At 37.6% G+C, this 20,838-nt stretch overlaps 1 protein-coding gene across 25 annotated transcripts in view; it reads right to left on the minus strand.

Moving 5' to 3' along the window:
* LOC121427594 overlaps positions 1-20,838 on the minus strand; it is a 157,796-nt gene that overhangs the window by 128,025 nt on the left and 8,933 nt on the right. For all 25 annotated transcript variants that reach the window (XM_041624084.1, XM_041624250.1, XM_041624165.1 and 22 more), the window contains exons 4-13: positions 20,064-20,111; positions 19,322-19,434; positions 18,477-18,544; positions 17,695-17,930; positions 13,862-13,933; positions 9,102-9,338; positions 7,982-8,221; positions 7,520-7,759; positions 6,568-6,804; positions 3,191-3,427 (exon numbers count right to left, since the gene is read on the minus strand). In XM_041624084.1, the coding sequence (XP_041480018.1) occupies positions 3,191-3,427; positions 6,568-6,804; positions 7,520-7,759; positions 7,982-8,221; positions 9,102-9,338; positions 13,862-13,933; positions 17,695-17,930; positions 18,477-18,544; positions 19,322-19,434; positions 20,064-20,111 (1,728 nt within the window). The remainder of the gene's footprint in view (positions 1-3,190; positions 3,428-6,567; positions 6,805-7,519; positions 7,760-7,981; positions 8,222-9,101; positions 9,339-13,861; positions 13,934-17,694; positions 17,931-18,476; positions 18,545-19,321; positions 19,435-20,063; positions 20,112-20,838) is intronic.

Consider the following 20,838-nt stretch of genomic DNA (forward strand, 5'->3'; position numbering starts at 1 on the left):
TACCTCAATTACAGAAAATGGTCAAGAAATAAAAAAGTTCTGGTCATTTGAAATAAGGCTTGTATTTCCATAATTTCATGAGATAAACGTGTTTTCACTGGTTTCCCACAGAAGCTTTCGCATGGTGAACAAAAGATTTAATGCATGGCTGATCGTCAACAAAACAGAGTGTTGAGTGAGTTTGAAAGCCAGCCTGGAGAACCTCTTCATTTTATGAAATTATTGAAATTCAAGCCTTATTTCAAATGACCAGAACTTTATTTCTTGACCATTTTCTGTAATTTAGGTATCAAATTAAAGAGGAGATATTGAACTTTTCAAAAATGTGGTTTTCTTTTTGAAACCCAGATACCCCCCGCCAAATGAGTTTTTGATATCCTTTCTTCAAATTGTATTTGCTCACTCATGCGTGAATGAGAAATAATCTAAGTAATATCAGATGAAAGAGGAGATTCTAAGCTTTAAATTGGTAGGTCATTTGTCTATTTTATTTATGATTAAGTAATGATAAATGATCGCTAAATCTCGGTTTCATTTTTTTCTGGGACGCACTGTACAATATTTTATTAAACTTTCATTCAAAAGATGTCGATGAGCCTATTTAATATGAGGGATGCATCCATAATTTCATAAAAGAGCATAAAAATCTTTGATATTCTGTTTTATTTTTTCCACAAAAGTATGTCACTCAATTTTTTTTTGTAAATTCTTTTCAAATTTGCTGACAAGAAGTAATCTACTGATGTGAGAGCACTCATAAAAAGGGGGGGGGGGACAAAATGCTAGAATCTCCCTAAAGAGTGCTTTTCCCAATAAATATATAGTGATCGAATCATTAAAAAAAAATGATATTGACTACTGTCACTGTTAGAATTCAATCCATTTTCAAACCAGTCAATTCATAAATTTTTGTAAAGGTAACCCATTTCGTCATCAAGACATGTGAGCGTCTTTTTTTCTCTTTCCAGCTGGCTAAGCAGTAAGATTTTCATCCTCCTCTGGTATCCCCTCCTCCTCCGCTTCCACCACCATAACTTCTTGTTTTTCCTCTTGGACCGCCTGCCTAAGAGGGGTAGCTTGGGCAGCTTTCCCTTTTTGGTCATTTTTCTGGGAGGTATGTTTGAAATCATCGTGGTGTCGCCTCGTAATATGTTGCAAATTTGATTATCCGCCACCATCAGCACGGTGTTTTATAGCAGCGCTGACGGCTGTTGCGCAATCGCTGCCCAACCCAGTCATCAGCGGCGCAGCAAAAGCGCAACGTGAATGCCTGCAGCGGGCTGAGAACGTGTGCCACATGCCGCACAAAGAAGGAAGGGTCGCAGTGGAAACGGTTTGAAGCGTGTTGAGCGCAAGGCTTGTAAACGGAAGCAGCGTAGCAGTGTTGTCTTCTGAACGGGCCTGAAAACACGGATGATCGGTGCCGCTTTCAATGCGCTTCTACCACGCTTGATGCGTTGGAGCTCTGTTACAGCTACAAATATGTCGTTTGTAACATGCTCATGACTCGATTGTGATGCGCTTTAGCACCTCCGCGATCTCGCTATGTAAGTTTTGAACATGTTCAAAATTTTGTGGTGACCAGGAAGATGGTGGCGATCCTTGCCGCTTCAGAAAATATCAAGGTACGACAGAGAAGATTGAAAAGATCAAGCTACGATATACCACGCTTTGTCGATTTTTGATGATCGCAGCGGAATCGCCATCTAGTGAGATGGAGGTATAAACTAAACAGGATTTTTTGTGCAGATGTTCCATACTTGCAAATTACATACTCTATTAACATTTTATGCCATGTGCAGTGCTTCAAAGGTTCTTGTTTCTCATTTTGGGCTTATTCCACACTATATTCGCATTCTGCTCCTACCCTTGAAATAAAAACCTTTTTGTGGATGCTGTCCACTCTCAATGGCAGTGACCCCAGGGTTTTGAATAAAAAAATTTACAACCATTAGGAGTGAAAAATAGTTGCTCCTGAGTACCACATTCCAGGTGTAATTTGGTAGGTTGACATAAGTATATACAACTGCTTCAGGGAATTCTAGAAAATTGGAGGACATTATTTAAAGCTTTAAAGATTAAGATTTTATCAAAACATCAGCAGAGTGAATTTAGGATTAGTAGAAAGACACAATTCTACACATGTCTAATTCAGAGAATACTTCAAGAAATATATATTGGTGCATCCATACCTACAATATCAAAATTAAGGAATTGCAACAAAAACCTAGATCATAATTGATTGACTTTAAATTGGACAAAACTTTCTATTGCACAAGCTTCTTTGTTAAATCGTGTGCCAGAATGATCATCCGACATGACCAAAATGAGGTATATAATGAACAGTGATTCAAATATAGCGCTTAGAAATTATATTAACAATGCATACAATAAAAAATATTTAACATAAATCATATTCAATGCAGCTAAACAAACAAGGAAAAGGGTTTAGCTTGGTATGTACACTGGGTATAATAAATAACGGGTCCACATGACACTAATTGAAGTACCCTAAAATGCGCTTACACGCAAGATATTTTCATAGAAAGAAATCCTTTAAAAAATCCTAAACAAATGTCTAATTTTCATCTAATTATCTAGTTCAGCATACAAACATGGGAAACATCTCTGACAGTCTCGCCTACATTACGCAATTGAAAATAGCAGCAATGTTGAATTTGAAAACAAAACTAAAATAAATAATTATTCCCGAGATTATTATGAATAAAAATACTAGCTTTACTGACCTTAAATGATCTTTGACCTTGATCATATGACCTCAGACTTGCAACATGATCAGTGAAATTTGATGACCGTTTCGGCAAGTTTCATGAACTAGATCCATACACTTTCAAAGTAACGATGGCATTTCAACAAATACCCAAAACATGGTCAAAGTTCATTGACCCTAAATGACCTGTGCCTTAGTCATGTAACCTGATATTCGAACAGGATGTTCCTGGGAAATACTTGCATACCTTTATGTCCAAGTTTCATGAAATAGATCCACATACTTCTTAAGATATGAGAACAAAACTTTTTAAACACTTAATATTGGTTAAGATTTCAATGGTGACGTCACTGCTACGTTGGCAAAGTTACAGGTGCTCGATATAATGCACAAATTTAACAATTTCCAATTTACTACACATAATACTAGCTTTGCATTGAATGAAAGGAGAATCCTCACCTTGAACATTCACCCAGAAACTACATTGAGCCTCATTTCCAGCCTCATCCACTGCTGTACTATTGACCATCTGGATCCCAATAGGTAAGAGGCCTGGTGAGCGATCTGTCTGCACAGTTGTTTGGCCAGAGTTGTCTGATGCAAATGGTCCCACCCAAGTAACAATAGCTGAAGATGCACCCACATCAGTTGTAACTGTTATGTTGTCTGGGCATGAGATCGTTGGAGCTTCCTCATCTATACGAAAGTCAATGTTGTATTAGTAAAAACTCTAAATAACATTATCAGACCCAAACTCCTACAAGCATAAAAAGGTTGAATGTGATTTGTGTATACTTTAATTCTATAACTCAGAAGATAACTTTTTCATTCATCCATATCAATGAAAATTGGTGATATATTAATATCTATTTCAACCTTCAGCACTTTGAAAAATTTCTATAAGGAGCTTCATAAATTTTGTGCATTATCATTTATATAACTTATTACCTTTGACCCCATTTCCGCAAAACATTACATAAGTGACAAAGCATGGGAAAACCCACAAAAAATCGTTCTATGCAAATTTTTGCAGAGGACAGTTTTTAGTATTCCTTCAACAATTATATGGACTATAAAATTGGGCGTAACAAACAACCTAAAAATGGATATTTTGATAGTTTTAATTAGACCCATATTCTGTTTTTATGGATAATTTTGTGATTTACTCTTCTCCCTAAGAACCAAAGTCTTCCCTTATCAAACTTCAATAAGTTATAAAGTTGATGAGATCTATCATTAATACTTCTCTGTAGTCAAGAACAGGAGGATGGGCTAAACTAGCTAGAAAAATCTTGACAACGGTAAAGAGAAGGTCGAGTGGAAGAACAAATGCATGAAAAAAGCATGTAAAAATGTATGTATGAGAATGAAGCAATTTCAGGCCAGGTCAAATCAACAAAGAATCTGCCGTCATCTCTCAGATTTTTTAAAACTTTGGGAACCAATTGGGACTCATGAAAAATGGCTAGAACTCAAATATCTTAATTGGTGAGAAACAGGCTAACGAACTTTGGATTAATTAGCATGGCTTCGTAAATTCAAATGGTCATATAAGTCTAACACCTAGAGATCTGGTTTTGTTGTCATTTTAATGCCCTATAAATTTGTCTGGGCAACATTTTCCTACCTCCAACTACAAACAAGAGTGTCGCTAAGGCGAGCACATAATACGTCCGTCTGTAACACAGAAAATGGAATTATTGGTCAAGCAAGAAAAGTAGAAGGTGGCAACTTCACCTTTGACCTTCTCCTAAGATCTATGCTAGTATTATACACACCAAATTATGTGAGCCTAGGTTAAGTTAAACTGAAGTTATCGCGTTTACATGGACTGCAGAAAGGTACGATAAAAAGATGTCACTGTGACCTTGACCCTTTGACCTCAAAATCAATAGGCTTCCTGTGACTTACGGTTGTGGAGTTAGGTGTCATAAGAGAGTCTTGCAAGAAAACTTTAACGTTGACCTGAAAATGACCTTTGACCTTACCAGGTGACCTCCGACTGCAGCATAACATGCAGGTCCCTCAAGTCCATCTACCATCCAAGTTTGATTGAAAAGTGACTTACGGTTGTGGAGTTAGGTGTCATAAGAGAGTCTTGCATGTAAACTTTAACGTTGACCTGAAAATGACCTTTGACCTTACCAGGTGACCTCCGACTGTAGCATAACATGCAGGTCCCCCAAGTTCATCTACCATCCAAGTTTGGTTGAAAAGCGACTTACGGTTGTGGAGTTAGGTGTCATAAGGTTTATGACAGACGGACAACGGACGGACGACACTTGGATCCCTAAGTCTCGCCTTCACCTCTGGTGGGCGAGACAAAAACCATTCTTCAAATTTCCTCAAATTAATCCCAGAGGTACCTTATGATGTCAAGAAGCTTCTACATAAGTTTTGAGATGGACACTAGCTCCAATAGTTTCTGAGATATGAACAATAATGTTCACCTACGTATGGCATATAGGTTTGAAAATCAGCATTTGTCATGTATTATTAGTGGTGGGCTATAGAATGTTGATGTTTCAGATCATAGAGAGAACCGCCAAAAAAAAAAAAAATTTGGGGCAAAAAATGTCATTGACCCCAACCCATTTTTCGTCAACTTTGCAGATTTTTGTGTCAACGTCTGTTAACTGGACGAGGAATTCATTTTTAACAGTAAAAACATATATAAATTCTGTCTTTGCACTTGGGATGGGGTCAATTTGACCGCCCCCCCCTTGACAAAATTTTGTCACCACGCAACTGCAATAAATTTTTTTTTACCTTGCCACTCAATGACTCTACTTTCAAGCCTTGTGCATCTTCTGAGACCAAATATGCGATGCCCGATTACATACCATTTTTTAAGTGGACGTCAGACTCCAAATTGCTAAAAAATGTGATTCCTTGTACAAAGTCAATGCAAATTTTCACGATTTTTTTGCCCTAGATGTCTGATTTGGATGGTAATAAAAATACTGATTGGCTCTTCTCTCAGGGAACATCAAGTATATTGACCTTAAAAAAACATATTGCCCTCGTGTAAAGCCAATATGATTCTGTTGCGGACGGTATATTTGATGTTCCCTTAAGGCCAGTCAATATCATATAAATATATGCTTGTTAGGTATATTGCCTATATTGTGGTCCCCTAATCTTGTTTTGAGAACCTAATCTGATTGACATTTTCCATATGCAAATATGAGCCAAGATTGAAACTGATCCATCAAACAAACTTTTAAGATATATCAAGAGTGAGCCAATTTCAGGTATATAATGATCTCTTTGACCTTTGACCTTCGACCTTTTGACCTCATAACAAAAAAAAAATTCATTTCCTTATATGATTATGTTAAAAAATTAACAAAGATTAAAGTTGATCTGTTCGGCACTTTCATGAATATTGCACATACCATTTTCAGGTTTGTAATGCACTCTCTGACATCTGTTCTCTTACATTGTGACCGCTATTCTTAAATAATTGTCTGTTCTACATGAATTAACATGTAAAATTTGAGTTTCATTGATTGAGTGGATTCTAGGAATGAACCATTTTTAGGTTAACAAATCTTTGACTTCTTACCTAAATCCCCCCCCCTCCAATATAAAAAATATATCCTAGAGATAAACACACATGAAAAGATGACAATGACCATGCAGGCCAAAACATGTGTCTGGTGGGTGGATCTAAAACTTTATCTTCGAACCATTTATCTGTTTTTGTATTATTGCTTGAAAGGGCATTGTCATGCACAGTAGGTACAGTACAATGACTTTTAGTAGAGAGTTAGCTGATGATTAACAACAACAATCCTAATTCATCTCTACAGAAACCATTTAAATGCACTTACCAATTATCTGGACAGTGAAGTTACACGATGCAGTGTTTCCTGAAGAATCTGTTGCCATGGTAATAATTACTACAGAACCCACTGAAAACAAGCCTGGACCAGTTGATGATGTAGTGGTAGGGGTTTCCCCTGAATTATCTGTACTTGTGACTTGCCATGTGACAGAAGCAGACGAGCTTCCTGAGTCTGTTGGTTGAATTATGTTTGCCGGGCAGTTGATGACAGGCAGTTCGGTATCTACAATTGTAACAAAATGAAAAAAAAATTATTAAGAGTGAGGTCAAATGAACTCCCTTCTGCAGTGAAAAGTATTGTAAAGCCTTTTTCATTTGAAATTATAAATTAGTCTGGATACAATATTTATCCAGACTTTCTATGAATATGAAAAAGGGTGTTATTTTAAACTAGTTTACACACTCACTTGTGTTTTCTGCAAAAAAGGATCAACATGCACAGTAATAACATCTGAACCATGTAGACTTTAATATGAAATTTTGTGTTCATTACTAAATACTGATGTGCTTTCATTTCCTGATTAGGAAAGTTACAAAAAATGACTATTTACTTGTTACTTATTACGATCTTACATCTTAGTGTGAGAGTGTCGTGGTCTAGTGGTTAAAACTTTCGTCTTTCAATCTGAAGGACGTGGGTTCGTTTCCAAGCCAGGGCATGTCTTCCTTCAGCAAGAAATTTACCCACATTGTGCAGCACTTGACCCAGGTGAAGTGAATGGGTACTCAAAAAGCTGTGTGCACCAGAATAGGTTGACTAGCTTAGCCATGGTAATATACATACATGTAGGAGTGCCTTGAGCACCTTCATGTAGCATGGTGGATATGCGCACTATACAAATACTATACAAGACAAATATACAAATACTTTATTATTATTATTACATTAAAATAGGCTGGATTAACAAGTAACAGAGGCATTGTATCACATGACTCACCTAATACTACAATACTAAATGAACACTGTCCCATGTTGCCACTTTCATCAAGAGCTGTGACATTGACAGTGTGGGTACCAATTGTAAAGACATCCCCAGAAGATGGCGATGATGAAATACTAGGTACTGAACCAGAATTATCTTCAGCTGAGACATTCCATGTGACAATAGATGATGGACCGCCAGCATCTGTGCCAATTTCAATTGTGGCAGGACATTCTACTGCTGGTGCCTCATTATCTGCAGGGGAAAAAAAATGCTCCAGTCAATCAGATTTAGAGGAAACTTATTTTTTTAATTCATAAACAATAAAATTTATTAAGTACCTATCAAAACCAGAATCACTTGCTGGATACATATGAGGGCATAGTTGCATCATTCTTACTTTTTGTCACAGTGATAGGAGTTAAGACATTCAATCTCCTTTAATGAGGTAATCATTGATTCCACACATACTATTACCTTGCACAACAATATCAAAGGTGCACTGTCCTTCCAGACCAGCAGGATCAACCACTGTCACAGTGATTTCATGACTGCCAATCTCAAACTGCCCTTCATCCAGATCTGTGGTGATACCAGATATGGTTCCCGAGTTGTCTGTGCCACGAGGACTGCTCCAAGATACCGTGGCATATGCCTGACCTAAATCTGTGCTTCTCGTGATGTTATCAGGGCAGATGGCGACAGGTGCCTCAACATCTATTTTTTCAATAAAAGCAGAATTAATTGCTTTTTAAAATCCATTACTCATATGTAAGCATTCAAAGATTCCCAAAGTGATAAAAACAAAAATGAGCATTCAATATCAACTTCTATCCAGTTTTATATGGAAAATACTTTCAAATCACAAAGCTCTAAATATTTGCGCAGAGAAATATAGGACAGGTATGGGATAACAATAACCAATTTTTATAAAGCGCTTTTCCCAGAATGGCCCAAAGCGTGTTACAGTATATTATTACCCCGGTCATTGGATTCATTTCAATCAAGCACGAAAAGTGCACAATTTCCACTCCCTGGGGAGCATTCCTTGCATTCATCGCAGCCACATTATGGCGCTGGCAAAATCAAACATACAATATCTTTCGCATCCTACCGGGTACCCATTTAGCACCTGGGTAGAGAGTGGCAAAGTGTGGATTTACGCCTTGCCAAAGGACGCTAGACCATGGTGGGATTCGAACACACGACCCTCTGTTTACAAGGCGAGAGTCAGAACCACTACACCACGGCTCTTCCACCAACAATAAGAATCTTAAAATCTGAAAAAGATTGGATTTCATGAGTAAAAAGCCAGCTATACCACCACAATCCTTTTAATTTAGGTGAGGTATAAATTACATTGACATTGTAATGTATGTACAGCTAATTTGACACAACTTGCTTAGTAGTTGATAATGGATCCTTTGAAAGACAAGACAGGGCCTAAACATGAAGCAGACAGAGAACCTTTCATAATTGATCATTTCTGTGATTGCCTTGACCATGCATCTCTCAATATAGGCCTGTCATTTTACTATGTATTTTTTTTCATATTCATCCTTGCAGCATCAGGAAAAACCATTCTCATTCTACTTACCGACAACTGTTGCAACAAATACACACTGTGCAGAATTTCCTGAGGAATCCGTGGCAGTGGCTGTGACGTTGCGGCTTCCAATGGGTAACTGACCAGGGACAAAATCCACTTCCACGGTAACATCTCCTGAATTGTCTGTTGCTGTTGGATTGGTCCATGATACAAATCCATAAGCAGCCCCAGGATCTGTCTCTGCTGTGACATCATCAGGACACTCAATGACAGGTGGTTCTTGATCTGAGATACAAGGTTTAAGCAATCAGTAACCCACTGAATTTTCTCACGATGTATTTTATCACTGATTCCATGAATCCTAGAATGCCTCAGTAACAGAGACTCTACATTAATTTTTCAAAAATTAAAAAGAATATGGCATGCTACAGACATCTATGTCAAGTACAGTTTGAAAAATAAAATAGTTTTCAACTGCTTGTTGCATTGTCATATGAAGAATTAGCCCATCAATGATGAGAGCATTGATTGTGTAACATTTGTTTATAGGATTTAGATAACATATCTGTAACATGTTTGAAAAGTTAAGACTAGGTTTATTTTGCACTACCTACTATACAGCCAGCAGGCTAAACTACCCAACAGTAATCACAACACTTCAGTTTTGGCAACTAATCTTCCAGTTCTACTTTCATGTAATAGAGTAGAAATTTTAGCACAGCAAACTGTAATTAGATCTTCGATGAATACCGGTAGGTATTTGCAAAGATGCCAACCTCCTTCAACAAAAAAGGGTATTCCTTGAGGGAAAAACAGTGTAGCCTATCTTTTGATGACACATCAAAAAGCCAGAGCCCTATGCCTGTTCCGTTTTAAAGGGGAATCCAACCCAAATAAAAACTTGTTTTTATAAGGAAAAGAAAAATCAGACAAGTTGATAGGTGAAAGTTTGAACAATATTGGACAAACAACAAGAAAGTTATGAATTTTTAAAAGTTGTGAATATTGGTAATCACTATACCCATGGAGACTTCAAATTGGCAGCATATGGGATGTCATAGTGATGTAAGGCAAGGACTACTCTTCCATGTACTCCAATACATATTATGGCTAAAAAGTCATTTTTCCCAAAAGTTTTATTTGAAATTATATTTTTCTTTCATGAGGATATACTACAATATACTACCTGGATTATATTTAGATTACTGCCCCAGGGGAATGGGTACTTAGGAGAAAACCACAAATCCCTGATAATAAAGTACATGGCCTATGGGAAAGTTGTCCTTGCCCCTTGTCATAATTTACTTACACAGTTGCCAATTTGAAATCTACATAGTATTAGTGATCTCAATTTTAAAGCAGCTATAACTTTCTCATTGCTTGTCCGATTTCTTTCAAACTTTCACCATTCTGTTTAATTTATTTTTCTCCTTCCCAACATAACATTTTATGGCCAAGGCTGGATTCCCCTTTAAGGACTGTACAAGCCCGGACCGAGCATACACATTGCAGCTCTGTCAATGGAAAGTAGATACAAAATAAAAAGATATAGCAGTTATGAGGCACCAATTTATCTAGTTTCCTATTCAATGGCACAATATATTACCCCGGCTGTAGCTCCAGCTGCTAAAGGTGCATATAATGCATTCCTCGTGAGGTGAATGGGTAAATGCAAATGGCACATTCTCCATTGTCAGGTATTCCCCCAAAAATTGTAAAACAACTGCCTTATTCACAGGGGGAAAAATGCAATAAGGGATTTGTTCTAGTTATTCATAGCAAAAGAAAAAGGAAGAAATCCCAAAACAGAAACTATATTGGCACCAATGGCCATTGCTCTAGATCTATGCAAACTTTTCTCAAAATACTGTCCAAGAACTAGGGAAAAATTACATTGTGGCTTAAGGCGATATCACCCATGAAATGCAAAAAAAAGTCCTGAAAACTTGAAAAGTGAAAGAAAGAGCCTTTGATATTCCCCATTCATTACAATGTTGCTGATTAAGGCAGTAAAGGGTAGGCATAAGTTGTGAAAAGAAAAGCCTTAAATATGAAACTTTTTTTGGCATGCCAGCATCAGGCTCATAACTTTTTTCATTGAATGAGTGGCTCTGGTAATGTTTTGGGGGGATGGCTTCTTCTAAATTCATTATCAAACATCATCATCAACACCATCATCATCATCCATGTCATCATAAGCATCATCAATGTCATCATAAGCATCATCGTCACATCATCAAATTCATCATAACAAGGTCAAGGAGATCTAACGTTAGGTTCTAACAGTATACAGATAGGAACCACCATTCACTTTCTAGTACAGCATGTACAGTATAGAATCATCATAGATCTACATGTAGATCCGATCTAAGATCTAGTAGTATACCCAGTTGTTGTGTATCCGGACGGGTTGTGTGTCCGGACGATCAATTTTAGAATGTCATTTGGAAAAATTTACAAGCGAAGTTTCATCAATTTTTAGTACAAAATGTTAGGAAATATAATAAAGAACAAAATAGATAAAGATTACAAGTAATGAATTCATATTTTTAGTCATTAGTGTAATCCACAGACAAAAAAGAAGGCTTCAAAAAGAAAGTGTCCGGACACCCGACCCCCCATCCCACCGGCATGACCAGTATAGCAGAAGTCTATTCAGTCACATGCACTGGCTCCCTATTTCTGCATGTATCTGCAATTCTGTATCATTGAGTCAGAATATTATCAGGATTGGCACATCACGCTAACTTTACACAGGCACCTCCAACAAGCCATGAACTGGATGAACAATCCAAGGCTCCAATCCAATTTGTAACTTGCAAGTTTAGTGTGCATGCTTAAATTAACAGACAAATGGTTGATCATTATGATCACATCATCAACTCAATCACCAAGTCCAAAATTGGCCAGCATCAGTAATTCACCATCAGCATCACCGCATCAGCTCAGCAGCGTTCTCACCACCTACCACGTCTCCAGAGCAATCTGCACTGTCTAAGACTACAGGCTCCTTTATTCACTATAAAATTAAAACTAAGTGAGAGCTACACTCCACCAACACAATCCATTCCTGGCCGGCGTGCCCCGAAATACTATGATGGTGTGTCCAAACTTTGCTGACTTTTTCATAAATATACAGCTAGTATACCAGACTTCCTTTTCTTCTAAATTTGTTCACAAAATATTCACAATTTATACAAAACCAATTCAAGAAATGCATTGACTGGAAGATCGTTAACTAAAATGAGCATTGATGAAAATGTCAAGTAGGTCAAGGCCAAGGGGCTTCACCGGTATCGCGATCTCAAAATTCTATTCTGATCGACGAAATGTGTGCCAGCTATGCGCTAGCGGAGTACTAGATTGGTGTCTTAACCCTTTGAACCCGATAGGCCGGAATACCGGCCTGCCAGAAAACATGCAAATACCCGATAGGCCGGAATACCGGCCTCCAGCCATGTGATTTCAAAAGCATGGATTCTAAATGTCAGGTGATCTTCTAAAATGACGTCATCTTTCTAGTACGTGTAGGAATATTTAGTCGATAATTTCAGTCAATGTCGGCAATGATTTCGGAAGGATTTAGCTTCAAAAATGGCCAAAATATGCCACTTTTTTGTGATTGCTCGTGTCGTAGGTGCGGTAATACGTGGCGAGTCACGTGCTTACTATGGGGAAGCAATTGGTATATCTCACTTTGGTGAAAACAGTGATTTTGAGCCCAAAACAGACACTAAATTTGATATTTTTGATTGTAGACTAGGTCTACGAGAAGCCAAACAACTTCAGTCGGCTCGGGCCGGGTACTAGTGGGGGGAAGGTGCCGTTGGGTCTCGAATCATGGGGGATTGTATGAATGTGGTCGAGAAGTCATTTATGTGCAAATAATTCAGGGTGTATGTCACGACCGCCCCAAATAATTCAGGGTTCAAAGGGTTAAGAAAATCAGTGAATGTGTTTTGTTTGTTGATGTTGAAGCCCGGGGGGGGGGGGGCCACTTACATTGACGAGTGGATACCATGCGCGACCAAAAAAACACGTAAAAAGGATGTCCTTTTCACGATAGGGCACGTTACGTACGTAACGTGAAAAGGGTGTCAAAAACACAAAAATAATGAAAAAAGGGTATCTATTTCGCGAGGAAAATTACGTGTTTAGGGTCGAATTTGCGGGGATGATAAAACAAAATTAAAATGTTTTATAAAGGATGTCTTTTTTGTCCCAACACTACGTGTTTAGAGTCCTATTTGCGCGAGGTGTAGAAGGTGGGGTCGTACTAAACCAAATAAGGTAAAGCCGACAACCAAAGGACCCGTAACAATAAAACATTCCTGTACTTGTTTAGGGGTTCATTTCAGGGAATATTTGACAAGAGTATCGTTTTGTTTCCAATACTTGTTAAGGGTAGGGTTTCACACGCCAATACTTGTTAAGGGGTGCATTTTCAGAATATGGAAATTACGTGTTTAGGGTGCTTTTCGAGACCCCATGGTCGCGCATGGTATCCACTCGTGAATGGAAGTGGCCCCCCCCCCCCCGGGTGTTGAAGAGATAATGATTGTTCAATTTATTTGACTCTTCTACTTGGATTGACATCGCACCTAATATGATTGGGGCCTGTTTTTTTTGTGTGTAATATGTTGACATTCGAAAGCAAAGTATTTTTTAAAAGGTCCGGGAATTGAGTAGAGAGACAGAGGGCCTAGGAGGGAAAATCTCTTGTGGTTATTCCTGCTCATGCAGCCTAAACGTATAATGCACAAATAATATAGTTGCTGACGGAAATGAAGTAATGATATGATACAAACCTGGAGATGGTGTAGAAGGAATAACCGTTGTAGGAGCTTCGGAGACCGTTTGAGTTTCCACATCTACAGATACTGTGAAATAATAATAATGATTTTCACTACAACTTAATATGGAAGTAATATTCATTAAGCCTATCATTTTCTTTTATATTCCTATATATCCTCTTCCTCCTTCTCCTCCTACCTTATCTTCTTCTTCTTGTTATTATTATTATCATTACTATTATTATCATTATCATCATCATTATTATCAACTATTATTATCGTAATTTTTATCATCCCGTATTTTCCTTCAGCAAGAATTTATCCACAATGTGCTGCACTCAACCCAGGTGAGGTGATTGGGTACGTGGTAGGATTAATTCCTTGAATGCATGCATGAGTGCCGAAAGGCAGCCTGAGCTAAAGCCCGAGTAATAATAATAAAAACAACGTGCACCTGAGAATGAATACTTCTGGATAGATGGCGCTATATAAATGCCTATTATTAGTATTATTATTATTATAATTATTATCATTATTCCCGGAGGGGCCACTTACATTGACGAGTGGATACCATGCGCGACCAAAAAAACACGTAAAAAGGATGTCTTTTTCACGATTGGGCACGTTACGTACGTAACGGGATAAGGGTGTCAAAATCACAAAAATAATGAAAAAAGGGTATCTATTTCGCTAGGAAAATTACGTGTTTAGGGTCGAATTTGCGGGGATGATAAAACAAAATTCAAATGTTTTATAAAGGATGTCCCTTTTGCCCCAACACTTCGTGTTTTGAGTCCGATTTGCGCGAGGTGTAGAAGATGGGGTCGTACTAAACCAAATAATTAAGCCGACGACCGAAGGACCCGTAACAATAAAACATTCATGTACTTGTTTAGGGGTTCATTTCAGGGAATATTTGCCAAGAGTATATCGTTTTGTTTCCAATACTTGTTAAGGGTAGGGTTTCACACGCCAATACTTGTTAAGGGGTGCATTTTCAGAATAGGGAAATTACGTGTTTAGGGTGCTTTTCGAGACCCCATGGTCGCGCATGGTATCCACTTGTGAATGAAAGTGCCCCCCCCCCGGGTTATTATTATAGTAATTTTGATCTATATATTCTTTTACTTGACCTGATTCAAGAATATACTTTTTATCTCTATCACCAGAAATGTAAAAATAAAAAAAATAAAATAAAATAAAAAACATGACATTTAATTGTAAATGAAATCATTTTTATTTGAGGTGGGACATTAGGTACAACCACGCAGTCAACCGAGATGTCACGAAAAAAAAAGAAATATTAGGGAGGTGTGTTATACCATGGTCACTCTACGGCGGTCGTACGCGAGTCAAAAACAGCTGATTCATTCATTTTTATACAAACCACCTCTATGTAGCTCGTAAACAAAATGTGGAAACGGCTATTTTCGACTAACCGTACAGCCGCCGTAGAGCAAATGTGACCAAGGTATTATGCACAAACGAGGGCGGCGCCAAGATATTCCGAATAGAAACGCGAATGTAATTAACATCTGTGCAAAAATTTTAATTATTTAATGGAAATAATATTATATCATTGTTACTACGGATAAAAGTGAGAACTTTTTTTCAGGAATGACAAAATTGTTAACAAAACATGAAATTTCCAATGGTATTTCCATAGAGTGGTAGACACGCGCGGAAAGCACGCGCAGTTAGTGTCCCACAGGATTCGATATGCTAATAAGAAGGCAAGATGATATACGTATATTTTGTTCACAACTAGGCCATGGGCGGAAATCCCAGGGCCCGCGGCCCCGGGACATGTCCCCCCAACATGCCCCCAAACTCATATAAAATGTCCAACCCGTGGTCTTTTATGATGGTAAGAAATACATCATTCAAATCGAAATAAAACATGTATTTTAGGACGAGATGGGATGATGACTTTTTTTTTTGCTTGTAAAATTTTCCAGCCCCTTGTCCCTCTACCTTTTGGGAGAGATTTCCGCCCCTGTAATATGGCATTATACAGTGCGTCCCAAAAAACTATACACTTTTGAAATGGCTGGCAAATAAAAAATGTAGCACTTTGGGGGAAAAGACTTATATATATGGAAAGCCAATAAAGTGAACTTTCAAATGACACCAAAAAGTTGGAAAACTATTCATGCTTGAGCGAGCACTGACGACTGAAACAAAGGGTATGAAAATGTGGGCTGGAATTAGCCTTCCATTTTCTGTCAGTTTTTGAGAGGCAAATCCTTTCGAACTTGCAAAGGTAAGGGCATCAACTGTGACCCTGCAGTTTTGGTTGCTTAAGCAAATTTTTTAAATCATTAAATATAACTTTAATGCATGAGTGAACATAAATTACTATTTTGCGCAGCATTTCAACTTTATTATTTGGAAATCGGGGGTGAGATAGGACTTAAGTGGGAGAAGTAGTTTGATGGAATAAGGGTCAACAAAACTTTCACGCCCCGCCCTCTTTCCCGCCCTCCCCTCCTGTTGAGAGACTGATTGCTATTGTCATGTGAAGTCTAGAGCAGAATGTTGATTTAATGATTAATTCTGAATTGGGGCATCAACTTTTACCTATCAATCATTTAATCAACAATTCTTCAGTAAATCACCCCATTCAATATGTAATGTGATCAATCAAACATTCGTTTTTTTTTCAATAAATTACTTCATTAATCATTATAATCATTAAATTTCTTGGTAATCATTCAATAAAAAAATGACCATCAGCCACCGGTTACTTGGCAGTTAAGTTTTGACTATCCAGGAAGTGAGACAGAGAGAGAATGTGGGGCTGGGAAATGGAGGTAGTGGAGAGGGGAGGGTATACTTAATATGACTTTTGATTTGTAAAAGGACAAAATGAAGAGGAATGCCCTTTTAACCAAGTATTAGCATATCTCACCCTGTTGCTTGTAACAGGCACCATCTCATTACTCTGACTCTCATGAACACACTTCTGAGGTCCACAAGATGAATATGCTACACTAAAAGTTACAATTCCTGTTCACTCATGCATTACATTTCAATTTAGTAACTCATGAAATTTGCCTAAGAAACCAAAACTTTTCTCACTCATAAATAGCATACACCCTTATAGCTTTGTAAGTTCCAAAGGACTAACCTCTCAGAAAAAACCTGCAAGGCTAATTCCTGCCCAGCCTTGCCAAGCTTAGTTTCTCAGGAGGAGAGAAGTGGGGGAGGGGGTAGATATGGAGGAAGGGGTTGCTAAACGTTCTGTTGACCTTTATCCCATCAACGTACTTCACCTACCTAAGTCATACCCCCTCCCCCCTCTTCTCCTGACTGTCATGAACACATTGTTGAGATCCACATGATTCGAAAAAAATGCTGCCCTAAAAATTGCAATTCATGATCACCCATGCATTACATTTTCACAAACAACAAACTGATCACATTTGATCTTTTATTCACCAAATAACCCTTAACTTTGCAAGTACCAAACCAAAAACATGAAAGAAATTGGAAGGCTAATTCCGGCCCACCCTAATTTTCATACCCTTTGTTTCAGTGGGCAGTAATCGCTCAAGCATGAATAGTTTTCCAACTTTTTGGTGTCATTCGAAAGTTGACTTTATTGGCTTTCCATATCTATGAGTCTTTCCCCCCCCCCCCAAAGTGCTAATTTTTTTATTTGGCAGCCATTTCAAAAGTGTATTTTTGGGGGGGCGCATTGTAGAGCTACACGCCGAAGGCGTCTCTATTTACTCTTCTTTCAAGCTTCTTCCCCTTTACCTTCTCTTTGTGTTTTTTTTTCTTTCTTTTTTTCCACAAACTTGCAACACACTCAGCTCAATTAAATGGTTAACCGATCATCTTACCTTTAGTAACGGCAAGCGAGGTCGAATCGACACCAAGAGTTGTGAGTTCTCCATTGTTCTCGGCAATCTGAATGACTTCCTTGATGGACACTTCAACTTGCCCTCTGACTGCACTGATCTGGTCATCGATGCCCCCATCGCCTGGTGGTTGTGCTGTCGAACCGGACGGGTCCTGTGTCGGCACTGTCGGTGCTTGTATTAGGTTGATGGTGAAGTTAACAACGACACTCCCAGCACTGTAAAATCAACGTTTGTTTTTATTTCTATTCACCTTTTATTCTCAATTATTTTCAAATCGATATGTCCAGCTTTCATTTTAAAACAATCCACTTCAAAAGATGTACAAACAAATTCTCGTCAAAAAGACGAGGATTTAAAGGTAAAGATAAAAAAAATATCTAGTTAACAAAGAGTGCCCCCGAGAGTTCGCCCCTGATAACGTTATTAAAATTAAAGAGTGCCATTCTCACCTTCTTAAACACACACCACCCCTACCCCCCCCCCCAAAAAAAAAAACAGGCGCTCTCTCTCTCTCTCTCACTCCTACCATCCCACACACACACCCACGTCCTCAGACACACACATATTTCTTCAACCTCATTTGAAACACGAACTGTCTTCTAGGGAACTTGGCCAAATTAACTCCCCCAAATTAATGCTTCTTTCTAGTTATACATTCCTACTCAAAAATTAATAACTTCAACGATGAAAAGATACAGACATTATGAGTGACATAACCCTTTCGATATAAACATCATGTTTAAGTTTTATTTTAGTTTTACCTGAATCCATTGACAGTTGTACCGTTGTAAATTCCCCTCAGATCGCTGTTGTAAAACACCGCATCCATCTGAAAATATTATTTGTTCAAGAATGAGAAAACATTTTTTTGTCCAGAGAGCTTAAGGTGCACTATATAAATTGATGATTAAGATATTAAGGGTCGAAATAAAGGTTGATGACGTTTTCAAATTGTAAGTCGAAGACCCTGCCAACGATGTATCAACTTTTGGATACAATTATAGTGAACTAATAAAATACTATTGGAAGAATGCAATCTTCAAGAAACAAATATGTTCAAATTGTCACTCCTCAATTCGTTTTGAATGTTTATAGATTTTTTAAAGTTTACTCGCTGTTATTAGGAGATATGCCAGACAAGACATCTGACGTCACAGAGCGGGGCAGATGCATGCATGCAAATTTTCGTGCAACGTATACCATTCAGTTCGGATGTTTCAGCTGGTGTGCTATGTTGAAGGAACCAATAAAATAATTTATTGGTTCTCATTTTATTCAAATGTTGTCATAATTCAGTTATCCAGCACTTCATGATTACAACTGAAAGAACAATATCTCGTGCAAATTTTGTGTGATTTATGTTGTCTCCTCTCTCTTTTTTTCTACTTCGAAATAATTGAACACACCAGGTCAAAGTGGCTGAATTAACCCTATTTTGTTGAATGATATCTGAATATGAACAGGCGAAAAGGAATATTCGACACCACCCTTCCATATTTATATGCACAGGCTATTACACAATCATGCACATGGATGGAAACGCTCAATGCGGTTAACAGTAAAAAAAGTTAATAAAACTGCATTGGAAACTATAATCATAACTGACCGTGTTTGTGAAGTTGAGAGAAAGCTCTTGGTATTGAGGTGATAAGTCATTGTTGTAGGCAGGTATGAAAGCTCGATTTGATAAGCTCACTGTTGCATCTAATTCTACTCCAACTTTGAAAAGAGAAAAGGCATCATTTATAGAATGAAGTAAATACAAGCTCATGTATGTTTTTGACGAAATTCAAGCCTTAAAACGTATATCCTTTTTTTTATCTCTCCACCCTCTCTTTCTCTCGTTTTCGAAGAATATCACCATTCAGATGACATATCCCCCTTTAATTCCCATTTTACTTACTTAGAATTATAAACTTACTGTATCGTAAATGTAAATAAAGATTATAAAATCCATACGTGCTCGACTGATCTCTCTAAATACGTCTATAACTTGATAACCTTGATAAGGGTATTGGCTGAATGGAATGAAATGTGTGTACGATGTAAAACCGCTGTTTAAGCCCGTCACTCAAACAAATAATCTTTTGATCTAACTAATTTCAAACAGGTTGCTGTTTGTTTTAATTCTTTTTTACTGTTGTTCAAAAATATTATAAAACAACAGTTGTTAGAGTGATAAGCTTATAAATTTAAACAGCGGTATTAGATTGTTTGGAAAATAACCAAGATATATATGGGAAAATGGGAAACTATAAAGAAAATCTTTTGTAAACGGGTATAATGTAATCAGAATCGGTATTGCCCCCCTTTTTTCAAAGTATAAAATGGATATACAATATGCTTACCAACGACAACCATTACTGGCCTTGGAGTGACTGGAAGTAAAGTTTGGGCTGAAATAAAACCATATCAAAACCAGGCAATGTTTCATTCTTACTGACATTTGTATTTCCTAATTCAACTGTTGCTACTGATAACTATTATAGAGTTATAACTTATAACGATAATGATTATAAAAATAGTAATCATAAGATTAACTGCCATCAAAATAACAATAACAAATATAATGAAAATAACAATGGTCATAGTGATCATAATATTGATAACGATAACAATGATAATGATGATAACACTATTCTAAAATCCCAAATTCTGACCAAAACTTTATCTAAATAAACTGGTGGTCAATCTAACATCGCCCAGTGTCAATCTTTAGAGGACTATACGCCGATATGTGTTGAAATTACCAATCGGGCGGTGAAAACGATCGTAAACACACTATGGTGTTAATTTGACCCCGTAGTATTAAGTGTTATTTTGACGATTTGAGGTATCATTTTTTTACGTATACACTCGATGGTGTTTATTGATAAAGTCGTTGGTGGTCATCACCCGGAGTAAAACAAGACTACGCTGATAACTTAAGAAATATACAATATAAACACAAATGTGGCATTTTCGGCTTCTCATAATTTTATCAAAGGGTTAAACTAGTACATGGTCTAATTTAAACTTAGCCTCTTGTCAAGGCCCTGCCGGCTGCTTCCCGAGCGAAGCGAGTGATACATCATATTATAGCCATGCATAGCGAAGAAGAGCGCAGCGAGGCAGGTCTAATTC

The sequence above is a fragment of the Lytechinus variegatus genome, chromosome 1 (assembly GCF_018143015.1).
Source record: "Lytechinus variegatus isolate NC3 chromosome 1, Lvar_3.0, whole genome shotgun sequence".
Taxonomy (NCBI): domain Eukaryota; kingdom Metazoa; phylum Echinodermata; class Echinoidea; order Temnopleuroida; family Toxopneustidae; genus Lytechinus; species Lytechinus variegatus.